The 15,548-nt window shown below is 42.2% G+C and overlaps 1 protein-coding gene across 4 annotated transcripts in view; it reads right to left on the bottom strand.

Moving 5' to 3' along the window:
- Nucleotides 1-15,548, bottom strand: part of ppl (periplakin) — a 55,308-nt gene that overhangs the window by 5,569 nt on the left and 34,191 nt on the right. For all 4 annotated transcript variants that reach the window (XM_046335724.1, XM_046335726.1, XM_046335725.1 and 1 more), the window contains 5 exons: nucleotides 14,549-14,706; nucleotides 14,124-14,302; nucleotides 12,560-12,698; nucleotides 12,110-12,303; nucleotides 2,340-2,490 (listed from right to left, as the gene is read on the bottom strand). In XM_046335724.1, the coding sequence (XP_046191680.1) occupies nucleotides 2,340-2,490; nucleotides 12,110-12,303; nucleotides 12,560-12,698; nucleotides 14,124-14,302; nucleotides 14,549-14,706 (821 nt within the window). The remainder of the gene's footprint in view (nucleotides 1-2,339; nucleotides 2,491-12,109; nucleotides 12,304-12,559; nucleotides 12,699-14,123; nucleotides 14,303-14,548; nucleotides 14,707-15,548) is intronic.

The raw sequence follows: 15,548 nt of genomic DNA, 5'->3' as shown, positions 1-15,548 counted from the left end.
ATAACAGGACCATTAGAGGTAGAGGACTGACTATAGAAACATAACAGGACCATTAGAGGTAGAGGACTGACTATAGAAACATAACAGGACCATTAGAGGTAGAGGACTGACTAGAGAAACATAACAGACCATTAGAGGTAGAGGACTGACTATAGAAACATAACAGGACCATTAGAGATAGAGGACTGACTATAGGAACATAACAGGACCATTAGAGGTAGAGGACTGACTATAGAAACATAACAGACCATTAGAGGTAGAGGACTGACTAGAGGTATAGAAACATAACAGGACCATTAGAGGTAGAGGACTGACTAGACGTATAGAAACATAACAGGACCATTAGAGGTAGAGGACTGACTATAGAAACATAACAGGACCATTAGAGGTAGAGGACTGACTATAGAAACATAACAGACCATTAGAGGTAGAGGACTGACTAGAGGTATAGAAACATAACAGGACCATTAGAGGTAGAGGACTGACTAGAGGTATAGAAACATAACAGGACCATTAGAGGTAGAGGACTGACTATAGAAACATAACAGGACCATTAGAGGTAGAGGACTGACTATAGAAACATAACAGGACCATTAGAGGTAGAGGACTGACTATAGAAACATAACAGGACCATTAGAGGTAGAGGACTGACTATAGAAACATAACAGACCATTAGAGGTAGAGGACTGACTATAGAAACATAACAGGACCATTAGAGGTAGAGGACTGACTATAGAAACATAACAGGACCATTAGAGGTAGAGGACTGACTATAGAAACATAACAGGACCATTAGAGATAGAGGACTGACTATAGAAACATAACAGGACCATTAGAGATAGAGGACTGACTATAGAAACATAACAGGACCATTAGAGGTAGAGGACTGACTAGAGGTATAGAAACATAACAGGACCATTAGAGATAGAGGACTGACTAGAGGTATAGAAACATAACAGACCATTAGAGGTAGAGGACTGACTATAGAAACATAACAGGACCATTAGAGGTAGAGGACTGACTAGAGGTATAGAAACATAACAGGACCATTAGAGATAGAGGACTGACTAGAGGTATAGAAACATAACAGGACCATTAGAGGTAGAGGACTGACTATAGAAACATAACAGGACCATTAGAGGTAGAGGACTGACTATAGAAACATAACAGACCATTAGAGGTAGAGGACTGACTAGAGGACTGACTATAGAAACATAACAGGACCATTAGAGGTAGAGGACTGACTATAGAAACATAACAGGACCATTAGAGATAGAGGACTGACTATAGAAACATAACAGACCATTAGAGGTAGAGGACTGACTAGAGGTATAGAAACATAACAGACCATTAGAGGTAGAGGACTGACTATAGAAACATAACAGACCATTAGAGGTAGAGGACTGACTATAGAAACATAACAGACCATTAGAGGTAGAGGACTGACTATAGAAACATAACAGACCATTAGAGGTAGAGGACTGACTAGAGGACTGACTATAGAAACATAACAGGAACATTAGAGGTAGAGGACTGACTATAGAAACATAACAGACCATTAGAGATAGAGGACTGACTATAGAAACATAACAGGACCATTAGAGGTAGAGGACTGACTATAGAAACATAACAGGACCATTAGAGGTAGAGGACTGACTATAGAAACATAACAGGACCATTAGAGGTAGAGGACTGACTAGAGGTATAGAAACATAACAGACCATTAGAGGTAGAGGACTGACTAGAGAAAAACATAACAGGACCATTAGAGGTAGAGGACTGACTAGAGGTATAGAAACATAACAGGACCATTAGAGGTAGAGGACTGACTATAGAAACATAACAGACCATTAGAGGTAGAGGACTGACTATAGAAACATAACAGGACCATTAGAGGTAGAGGACTGACTATAGAAACATAACAGGACCATTAGAGGTAGAGGACTGACTATAGAAACATAACAGGACCATTAGAGGTAGAGGACTGACTATAGAAACATAACAGACCATTAGAGGTAGAGGACTGACTATAGAAACATAACAGGACCATTAGAGATAGAGGACTGACTATAGAAACATAACAGGACCATCAGAGGTAGAGGACTGACTATAGAAACATAACAGGACCATTAGAGGTAGAGGACTGACTATAGAAACATAACAGGACCATTAGAGGTAGAGGACTGACTATAGAAACATCCTAACATTAACCATTAGTGGGACAATCAGGAATCAGCTGCCCCTCCCCCAATCCTAACATTAACCAATCAGGAATCAGCTGCCCCTCCCCCAATCCTAACATTAACCATTAGTGGGCCAATCAGGAATCAACCACCTACCTTCTGGTTTTCCAGCTTGGTTTCCACCTGACTGAGGTTGTCTTTCTCAGTTGGCTCATAGTTTGGCACGCGGGACAGCCAGTTGTTCAGGTTGTCGTAGTCACTGCGGTAGTTACTGTACGACGTCTTAGCCCTCTGCAGGCTCTGAGTTCTGTAACACACCACACCACAACATGAACGTAACACACCGCAACATGAACGTAACACACCACAACGTGAACGTAACACACCACAACATGAACGTAACACACCACAACACTAGGTGAACGTAACACACCACAACGTGAACGTAACACACCGCAACGTGAACGTAACACACCACAACGTGAACGTAACACACCACAACACAATGTGAACGTAACACACCACAACGTGAACGTAACACACCACACCACAACGTGAACGTAACACACCACAACACTAGATGAACGTAACACACCACAACACTAGGTGAACGTAACGCACCACAACACTAGGTGAACGTAACACACCACAACACTAGGTGAACGTAACACACCACAACGTGAACGTAACACACCACAACGTGAACGTAACACACCACAACATGAACGTAACACACCGCAACGTGAACGTAACACACCGCAACGTGAACGTAACACACCACAACACAACGTGAACGTAACACACCACAACGTGAACGTAACACACCACAACGTGAACGTAACACACCACAACACTAGGTGAACGTAACACACCACAACACTAGGTGAACGTAACACACCACAACGTGAACGTAACACACCACAACGTGAACGTAACACACCACAACGTGAACGTAACACACCACAACACTAGGTGAACGTAACACACCACAATGTGATCGTAACACACCACAACACTAGGTGAACGTAACACACCACAACGTGAACGTAACACACCACAACGTGAACATAACACACCACAATGTGATCGTAACACACCACAACACTAGGTGAACGTAACACACCACAACACTAGGTGAACGTAACACACCACAACACTAGGTGAACGTAACACACCACAACACTAGGTGAACGTAACACACCACAACGTTAGGTGAACGTAACACACCACAACACTAGGTGAACGTAACACACCACAACACTAGGTGAACGTAACACACCACAACATGATCGTAACACACCACAACACTAGGTGAACGTAACACACCACAACGTGAACGTAACACACCACAACGTGAACGTAACACACCACAACACTAGGTGAACGTAACACACCACAACGTGAACGTAACACACCACAACACTAGGTGAACGTAACACACCACAACACTAGGTGAACGTAACACACCACAACGTGAACGTAACACACCACAACACTAGGTGAACGTAACACACCACAACGTGAACGTAACACACCACAACACTAGGTGAACGTAACACACCACAACACTAGGTGAACGTAACACACCACAACGTGAACGTAACACACCACAACACTAGGTGAACGTAACACACCACAACACTAGGTGAACGTAACACACCACAACGTGAACGTAACACACCACAACACTAGGTGAACGTAACACACCACAACACTAGGTGAACGTAACACACCACAACACTAGGTGAACGTAACACACCACAACACTAGGTGAACGTAACACACCACAACGTGAACGTAACACACCACAACACTAGGTGAACGTAACACACCACAACGTGAACGTAACACACCACAACGTGAACGTAACACACCACAACGTGAACGTAACACACCACAACGTGAACGTAACACACCACAACGTGAACGTAACACACCACAACGTGAACGTAACACACCACAACACTAGGTGAACGTAACACACCACAACGTGAACGTAACACACCACAGCGTGAACGTAACACACCACAACACTAGGTGAACGTAACACACCACAACATGAACGTAACACACCACAACACTAGGTGAACGTAACACACCACAACACTAGGTGAACGTAACACACCACAACACTAGGTGAACGTAACACACCACAACACTAGGTGAACGTAACACACCACAACGTGAACGTAACACACCACAACGTGAACGTAACACACCACAACACTAGGTGAACGTAACACACCACAACGTGAACGTAACACACCACAACGTGAACGTAACACACCACAACGTGAACGTAACACACCACAACGTGAACGTAACACACCACAACGTGAACGTAACACACCACAACACTAGGTGAACGTAACACACCACAACGTGAACGTAACACACCACAGCGTGAACGTAACACACCACAGCGTGAACGTAACACACCACAACGTGAACGTAACACACCACAACACTAGGTGAACGTAACACACCGCAACGTGAACGTAACACACCACAATGTGAACGTAACACACCACAACACTAGGTGAACGTAACACACCACAACATGAACGTAACACACCACAACACTAGGTGAACGTAACACACCACAACACTAGGTGAACGTAACACACCACAACACTAGGTGAACGTAACACACCACAACACTAGGTGAACGTAACACACCACAACACTAGGTGAACGTAACACACCACAACGTGAACGTAACACACCACAACGTGAACGTAACACACCACAACGTGAACGTAACACACCACAACACTAGGTGAACGTAACACACCACAACGTGAACGTAACACACCACAACACTAGGTGAACGTAACACACCACAACACTAGGTGAACGTAACACACCACAACGTGAACGTAACACACCACAACGTGAACGTAACACACCACAACGTGAACGTAACACACCACAACGTCATGTGACGTCTATTATAGTAAAATCACAATCCAGGTCTGGCTATGATGAGTCTTGTTCTTGGCTTCAACCCTCTTCAGTACAGAGTCATGGAACACTGGTCACTTTAATAATGTTTATATACTGGTTTACCTACTGCTGCCTTATGTACGGTACAGAGTCATGGAACACTGGTCACTTTAATAATGTTTATATACTGGTTTACCTACTGCTGCCTTATGTACGGTACAGAGTCATGGAACACTGGTCACTTTAATAATGTTTATATACTGGTTTACCTACTTCATGGCTATATACTGTATTCTTGTCATGGTTCATTCTATATCACTACTGCTGCCTTATGTACGGTACAGAGTCATGGAACACTGGTCACTTTAATAATGTTTATATACTGGTTTACCTACTTCATGGCTATATACTGTATTCTTGTCATGGTTCATTCTATATCACTACTGCTGCCTTATGTACGGTACAGAGTCATGGAACACTGGTCACTTTAATAATGTTTATATACTGGTTTACCTACTTCATGTCTATATACTGTATTCTTGTCATGGTTCATTCTATATCACTACTGCTGCCTTATGTACGGTACAGAGTCATGGAACACTGGTCACTCTAATAATGTTTATATACTGGTTTACCTACTTCATGGCTATATACTGTATTCTTGTCATGGTTCATTCTATATCACTACTGCTGCCTTATGTACGGTACAGAGTCATGGAACACTGGTCACTTTAATAATGTTTATATACTGGTTTACCACTACTTCATGTCTATATACTGTATTCTTGTCATGGTTCATTCTATATCACTACTGCTGCCTTATGTACGGTACAGAGTCATGGAACACTGGTCACTCTAATAATGTTTATATACTGGTTTACCTACTTCATGGCTATATACTGTATTCTTGTCATGGTTCATTCTATATCACTACTGCTGCCTTATGTACGGTACAGAGTCATGGAACACTGGTCACTTTAATAATGTTTATATACTGGTTTACCTACTTCATGGCTATATACTGTATTCTTGTCATGGTTCATTCTATATCACTACTGCTGCCTTATGTACGGTACAGAGTCATGGAACACTGGTCACTCTAATAATGTTTATATACTGGTTTACCTACTTCATGGCTATATACTGTATTCTTGTCATGGTTCATTCTATATCACTACTGCTGCCTTATGTACGGTACAGAGTCATGGAACACTGGTCACTTTAATAATGTTTATATACTGGTTTACCTACTTCATGGCTATATACTGTATTCTTGTCATGGTTCATTCTATATCACTACTGCTGCCTTATGTACGGTACAGAGTCATGGAACACTGGTCACTCTAATAATGTTTATATACTGGTTTACCTACTTCATGGCTATATACTGTATTCTTGTCATGGTTCATTCTATATCACTACTGCTGCCTTATGTACGGTACAGAGTCATGGAACACTGGTCACTTTAATAATGTTTATATACTGGTTTACCTACTTCATGGCTATATACTGTATTCTTGTCATGGTTCATTCTATATCACTACTGCTGCCTTATGTACGGTACAGAGTCATGGAACACTGGTCACTCTAATAATGTTTATATACTGGTTTACCTACTTCATGGCTATATACTGTATTCTAGTCATGGTTCATTCTATATCACTACTGCTGCCTTATGTACGGTACAGAGTCATGGAACACTGGTCACTTTAATAATGTTTATATACTGGTTTACCTACTTCATGGCTATATACTGTATTTGTCATGGTTCATTCTATATAACTACTGCTGCCTTATGTACGGTACAGAGTCATGGAACACTGGTCACTCTAATAATGTTTATATACTGGTTTACCTACTTCATGGCTATATACTGTATTCTTGTCATGGTTCATTCTATATCACTACTGCTGCCTTATGTACGGTACAGAGTCATGGAACACTGGTCACTTTAATAATGTTTATATACTGGTTTACCTACTTCATGGCTATATACTGTATTCTTGTCATGGTTCATTCTATATCACTACTGCTGCCTTATGTACGGTACAGAGTCATGGAACACTGGTCACTTTAATAATGTTTATATACTGGTTTACCTACTTCATGTCTATATACTGTATTCTAGTCATGGTTCATTCTATATAACTACTGCTGCCTTATGTACGGTACAGAGTCATGGAACACTGGTCACTTTAATAATGTTTATATACTGGTTTACCTACTTCATGTCTATATACTGTATTCTAGTCATGGTTCATTCTATATAACTACTGCTGCCTTATGTACGGTACAGAGTCATGGAACACTGGTCACTTTAATAATGTTTATATACTGGTTTACCTACTTCATGGCTATATACTGTATTCTTGTCATGGTTCATTCTATATCACTACTGCTGCCTTATGTACGGTACAGAGTCATGGAACACTGGTCACTTTAATAATGTTTATATACTGGTTTACCTACTTCATGTCTATATACTGTATTCTAGTCATGGTTCATTCTATATAACTACTGCTGCCTTATGTACGGTACAGAGTCATGGAACACTGGTTACTTTAATAATGTGTACATACTGGTTTACCTACTTCATGGCTATATACTGTATTCTAGTCATGGTTCATTCTATATAACTACTGCTGCCTTATGTACGGTACAGAGTCATGGAACACTGGTCACTTTAATAATGTTTATATACTGGTTTACCTACTTCATGGCTATATACTGTATTCTTGTCATGGTTCATTCTATATCACTACTGCTGCCTTATGTACGGTACAGAGTCATGGAACACTGGTTACTTTAATAATGTTTATATACTGGTTTACCTACTTCATGTCTATATACTGTATTCTTGTCATGGTTCATTCTATATCACTACTGCTGCCTTATGTACGGTACAGAGTCATGGAACACTGGTTACTTTAATAATGTTTATATACTGGTTTACCTACTTCATGTCTATATACTGTATTCTTGTCATGGTTCATTCTATATCACTACTGCTGCCTTATGTACGGTACAGAGTCATGGAACACTGGTCACTTTAATAATGTTTATATACTGGTTTACCTACTTCATGGCTATATACTGTATTCTTGTCATGGTTCATTCTATATCACTACTGCTGCCTTATGTACGGTACAGAGTCATGGAACACTGGTCACTCTAATAATGTTTATATACTGGTTTACCTACTTCATGGCTATATACTGTATTCTTGTCATGGTTCATTCTATATCACTACTGCTGCCTTATGTACGGTACAGAGTCATGGAACACTGGTCACTTTAATAATGTTTATATACTGGTTTACCTACTTCATGGCTATATACTGTATTCTTGTCATGGTTCATTCTATATCACTACTGCTGCCTTATGTACGGTACAGAGTCATGGAACACTGGTCACTCTAATAATGTTTATATACTGGTTTACCTACTTCATGGCTATATACTGTATTCTAGTCATGGTTCATTCTATATCACTACTGCTGCCTTATGTACGGTACAGAGTCATGGAACACTGGTCACTTTAATAATGTTTATATACTGGTTTACCTACTTCATGGCTATATACTGTATTCTTGTCATGGTTCATTCTATATAACTACTGCTGCCTTATGTACGGTACAGAGTCATGGAACACTGGTCACTCTAATAATGTTTATATACTGGTTTACCTACTTCATGGCTATATACTGTATTCTTGTCATGGTTCATTCTATATCACTACTGCTGCCTTATGTACGGTACAGAGTCATGGAACACTGGTCACTTTAATAATGTTTATATACTGGTTTACCTACTTCATGGCTATATACTGTATTCTTGTCATGGTTCATTCTATATCACTACTGCTGCCTTATGTACGGTACAGAGTCATGGAACACTGGTCACTTTAATAATGTTTATATACTGGTTTACCTACTTCATGTCTATATACTGTATTCTAGTCATGGTTCATTCTATATAACTACTGCTGCCTTATGTACGGTACAGAGTCATGGAACACTGGTCACTTTAATAATGTTTATATACTGGTTTACCTACTTCATGTCTATATACTGTATTCTAGTCATGGTTCATTCTATATAACTACTGCTGCCTTATGTACGGTACAGAGTCATGGAACACTGGTCACTTTAATAATGTTTATATACTGGTTTACCTACTTCATGGCTATATACTGTATTCTTGTCATGGTTCATTCTATATCACTACTGCTGCCTTATGTACGGTACAGAGTCATGGAACACTGGTCACTTTAATAATGTTTATATACTGGTTTACCTACTTCATGTCTATATACTGTATTCTAGTCATGGTTCATTCTATATAACTACTGCTGCCTTATGTACGGTACAGAGTCATGGAACACTGGTTACTTTAATAATGTGTACATACTGGTTTACCTACTTCATGGCTATATACTGTATTCTAGTCATGGTTCATTCTATATAACTACTGCTGCCTTATGTACGGTACAGAGTCATGGAACACTGGTCACTTTAATAATGTTTATATACTGGTTTACCTACTTCATGGCTATATACTGTATTCTTGTCATGGTTCATTCTATATCACTACTGCTGCCTTATGTACGGTACAGAGTCATGGAACACTGGTTACTTTAATAATGTTTATATACTGGTTTACCTACTTCATGTCTATATACTGTATTCTTGTCATGGTTCATTCTATATCACTACTGCTGCCTTATGTACGGTACAGAGTCATGGAACACTGGTTACTTTAATAATGTTTATATACTGGTTTACCTACTTCATGTCTATATACTGTATTCTTGTCATGGTTCATTCTATATCACTACTGCTGCCTTATGTACGGTACAGAGTCATGGAACACTGGTTACTTTAATAATGTTTACATACTGGTTTACCTACTTCATGTCTATATACTGTATTCTAGTCATGGTTCATCCTATATAACTACTGCTGCCTTATGTACGGTACAGAGTCATGGAACCACTCTAATAACGTTTACATACTGGTTTACCTACTTCATGTCTATATACTGTATTCTAGTCATGGTTCATTCTATATCACTACTGCTGTACACACTGTTTCTAATTCATATATTGTCTATAATGTCTACACACACCATCCTCTATAACTACTGTCTATACACACCATCCTATATAACTACTGTCTATACACACCATCCTATATAACTACTGTCTATACACACCATCCTCTATAACTACTGTCTATACACACCATCCTCTATAACTACTGTCTATACACACCATCCTCTATAACTACTGTCTATACACACCATCCTCTATAACTACTGTCTACACACACCATCCTCTATAACTACTGTCTACACACACCATCCTCTATAACTACTGTCTACACACACCATCCTCTATAACTACTGTCTACACACACCATCCTCTATAACTACTGTCTACACACACCATCCTCTATAACTACTGTCTATACACACCATCCTATATAACTACTGTCTATACACACCCTCCTTTATAACTACTGTCTATACACACCCTCCTATATAACTACTGTCTATACACACCATCCTCTATAACTACTGTTTATACACACCATCCTATATAAATACTGTCTATACACACCATCCTCTATAACTACTGTCTATACACACCATCCAATATATAACTACTGTCTATACAAACCCTCCTATATAACTACTGTCTATACACACCCTCCTATATAACTACTGTCTATACACACCATCCTATATAACTACTGTCTATACACACCATCCTATAACTACTGTCTATACTGTCTATACACACCATCCTATATAACTACTGTCTATACACACCATCCTATATATAACTACTATCTATACACACCATCCTCTATAACTACTGTCTATACACACCATCCTCTATAACTACTGTCTATACACACCATCATAAATAACTACTGTCTATACACACCATGCTATATAACTACTGTCTATACACACCCTCCTATATAACTACTGTCTATACACACCATCCTCTATAACTACTGTCTATACACACCCTCCTATATAACTACTGTCTATACACACCATCCTGTAAATAGATGTTTATATTCCAGAGTCTGACAGTCTTGTTCTAATATTTCTATATTCCTGTCATTTGTATTTTGTAGATTTACATGTATTGTTACAACTGCACTGTTGGAGCACTGCACTGTTGGAGCACTGCACTGTTGGAGCACTGCACTGTTGGAGCACTGCACTGTTGGAGCACTGCACTGTTGGAGCACTGCACTGTAGGAGCACTGCACTTTTGGAGCACTGCACTGTTGGAGCACTTCACTGTTGGAGCACTGCACTGTTGGAGCACTGCACTGTTGGAGCACTGCACTGCTGGAGCACTGCACTGTTGGAGCACTGCACTGTTGGAGCACTGCACTGCTGGAGCACTGCACTGTTGGAGCACTTCACTGTTGGAGCACTGCACTGTTGGAGCACTGCACTGCTGGAGCACTGCACTGTTGGAGCGAGGAACACAGACGTTTCCCTACACCCAGGATTACATCCGCAACCAATAGCAACCAATAACAACCAATAGCAACCAATAATAACCAATAGCAACCAATAGCAACCAATAGCAACCAATAGCAACCAATAGCAACCAATAGCAACCAATAGCAACCAATAGCAACCAATAATAACCAATAGCAACCAATAGCAACCAATAGCAACCAATAATAACCAATAACAACCAATAGCAACCAATAGCAACCAATAATAACCAATAGCAACCAATAGCAACCAATAGCAACCAATACCAACCAATAACAACCAATAATAACCAATAACAACCAATAGCAACCAATAGCAACCAATAATAACCAATAACAACCAATAGCAACCAATAGCAACCAATAATAACCAATAACAACCAATAACAACCAATAGCAACCAATAACATTTGATTTGATCATTCATTTGAAGTCACAGTTCTGTCCCGTTTACCTGGTGTCGATCTGCCTGTTGAGGTTGTCGTAGCGTTTGTTAAGTCTCCGGACCTCTCCCTCCTGCCTCTCGATGTCGGGGCAGTGCTCCTGCAGCTTGGTTGCCATGGTGTCACAGCTGCCTTTGGCCGCACGCAGGTTAGCCTCCGTCTCCGTCACCGCGGACCTCTTGGTCTTCAGCTCTGATGCAATATCCTGCCGGGAGAGGAAGTGGAGGTTGAATTGTGTGTTTGGGAGAAGTTCTGCCCCAACCAGGACAAAGTTGAGATATGAGTGTGTAGCTCAGATCTTCCAGCTCATCATACATTTATACTGTATGTCATTAGTAAATATGCTTCGGTCTTTGGTATCTGTACTGATACAAAACATTTCCTTTGTGGAGAAGATCCATTTGGATCTAAACATGAATCCTGTTGAGAATAAACGAGCGATCAGAGGGCAGCCATCTTACAGCCAGTTGACGCTGTGTCTTCTCCAGAGATGAGATGTCTGCTGGGGCCACTTCCTCCCTGGCCAGCTTGTTCTCGTAGCTGGACAATAAAGATTTCCCGTTTTGAAGGGAGTTCTCCAGGCGGTTGGAATTCTGAAGCCTGTAAACAAACACATGATATGATTAAATTACATTAGATTAAAATGACATTTAAAACGTGTTTAAATCGTGTCAGGTTAGTCATCCTAGTAAAACAGGAAAACTCTGTTTTTTTTTAAACTAGGCAAGTCAGTTAAGAACAAATTCTTATTTTCAATGATGGCCTAGGAACAGTGGGTTAACTGCCTGTTCAGGAGCAGAACGACAGATTTGTACCTTGTCAGCTTGGGGATTTGAACTTGCAACCTTTCAGTTACTAGTCCAATGCTCTAACCACTAGACTACCCTGCCGCCCCTACACTCTAACCATTTACATTTAAGTCATTTAGCAGACGCTCTTATCCAGAGCGACTTACCACTAGGCTACCTGCCGCCCCTACACTCTAACCACTAGACTACCCTGCCGCCCCTACACTCTAACCACTAGGCTACCTGCCGCCCTACACTCTAACCACTAGGCTACCTGCCGCCCCTACACTCTAACCACTAGGCTACCTGCCGCCACTACACTCTAACCACTAGGCTACCTGCCGCCCCTACACTCTAACCACTAGGCTACCTGCCGCCCCTCACTCTAACCACTAGGCTACCTGCCGCCCCTACACTCTAACCACTAGGCTACCTGCCGCCCCTACACTCTAACCACTAGGCTACCTGCCGCCCCTACACTCTAACCACTAGTCTACCTGCCGCCCCTACACTCTAACCACTAGGCTACCTGCCGCCCCTACACTCTAACCACTAGGCTACCTGCCGCCCCTACACTCTAACCACTAGGCTACCTGCCGCCCCTACACTCTAACCACTAGGCTACCTGCCGCCCCTACACTCTAACCACTAGGCTACCTGCCGCCCCTACACTCTAACCACTAGGCTACCTGCCGCCCCTACACTCTAACCACTAGGCTACATGCCGCCCCTACACTCTAACCACTAGGCTACCTGCCGCCCCTACACTCTAACCACTAGACTACCCTGCCGCCCCTACACTCTAACCACTAGGCTACATGCCGCCCCTACACTCTAACCACTAGGCTACCTGCCGCCCCTACACTCTAACCACTAGACTACCCTGCCGCCCCACTCTAACCACTAGGCTACCTGCCGCCCCTACACCTAACCACTAGGCTACCTGCCGCCCCTACACTCTAACCACTAGACTACCTGCCACCTCTACACTCTAACCACTAGACTACCTGCCGCCTCTACACTCTAACCACTAGGCTACCTGCTGCCCCTACACTCTAACCACTAGGCTACCCTGCCGCCTCTACACTCTAACCACTAGGCTACCCTGCCGCCTCTACACTCTAACCACTAGACTACCTGCCACCTCTACACTCTAACCACTAGGCTACCTGCCGCCCTGGTCCTGAGTTCTGTGTACTACTACCATCTCTACTAACAAGTACAGAAAGCTACTCACTTGTCCTCGGAGCACTTGAGCAGCAGGTTGATCTTGTCGTATTTGTTGTTGGCCTCGTTCACCTTGCCGTTCAGCTGAGGGGCGCTGGCACATTTAGGGTTAGAGGTCAGGAACGTCTCAGCCTCCCTCACCTTGGACGACTTCTCCGGCTCGATCTTACGAACCACGGCCGCAATGTCCTGATGGAAGAATATGGGATAAGCATTCAAAAAAAAAGTGTACACTTCCTGGAACTAACTAATAGTACTTCCTCGATAAGCATAAAACAACTCTCAAGACTTTCTTTGGTAGGATTAAATGGGTTTGAAAACTGTATCGAAAGGACTCTAGTCTAAATAGGAGGACAGGAGAAGAGTAGGAGGAGGAAAAGCATCTCTACCGCTCTACACCCTCTGTGCAGAGAAAGGAGAAAAACGAGGAACTACCTTGACATCCTGCAGACGGTCAGCGCTGTCCTGCAGAGGCCTGGTCTGCTCCAGAGGGGGACGTACTCTAGAGTAGATGGCCTTCTCCTGTTTGTCCAGGTCACTGGTCACCTTGTCCAGACCGGCCATCAGCTGGCGACACTGCTGCTCCTCCTTGTCTACAATATTCATCAGTCAATCAATCACCAAAATAACACACACAACAAATCATATACACACAGACTCAATAATCACAACATCCATACACAATCAAATCACACACACACCAAAATAACATACACGTAATCAGATACGACTACACACACACACAATATAGAACCAGACTCTCATAACATCACATTCACAAATCAGACAATCACACTGGCCTACAATTATTACAAGCTGCAGCTCTAGTGATTAACTCCAGTAGTCACATGACATGGAAACCAATCAATCACATTTATTTATAAAGTGCTTTTTACACCAGCAGGTGTCACAAAGTCCTTATAGAGAAACTCTGTAGCTGTAGAAGCACGGTGGCTAGGAACAACGTACTAGAAAGGGTAGGAACCTAGGAATAAATCTAGAGAGGAACCAGGCTCTGAGGGGTGGACCAGTCCTCTTTCTGGTTGTGCTGGGTAGAGAGGAACCAGGCTCTGAGGGGTGGACCAGTCCTCTTTCTGGTTTTGCTAGGTAGAGAGGAACCAGGCTCTGAGGGGTGGACCAGTCCTCTTTCTGGTTGTGCCGGGTAGAGAGGAACCAGGCTCTGAGGGGTTGACCAGTCCTCTTTCTGGTTGTGCTGGGTAGAGAGGAACCAGGCTCTGAGGGGTGGACCAGTCCTCTTTCTGGTTGTGCCGGGTAGAGAGGAACCAGGCTCTGAGGGGTTGACCAGTCCTCTTTCTGGTTGTGCCGGGTAGAGAGGAACCAGGCTCTGAGGGATGGACCAGTCCTCTTTCTGGTTGTGCCGGGTAGAGAGGAACCAGGCTCTGAGGGGTGGACCAGTCCTCTTTCTGGTTGTGCC

Source organism: Oncorhynchus gorbuscha, unplaced genomic scaffold (assembly GCF_021184085.1).
Source record: "Oncorhynchus gorbuscha isolate QuinsamMale2020 ecotype Even-year unplaced genomic scaffold, OgorEven_v1.0 Un_scaffold_831, whole genome shotgun sequence".
Lineage (NCBI taxonomy): Eukaryota > Metazoa > Chordata > Actinopteri > Salmoniformes > Salmonidae > Oncorhynchus > Oncorhynchus gorbuscha.
This window is presented reverse-complemented; position numbering and strand designations above follow the sequence as displayed.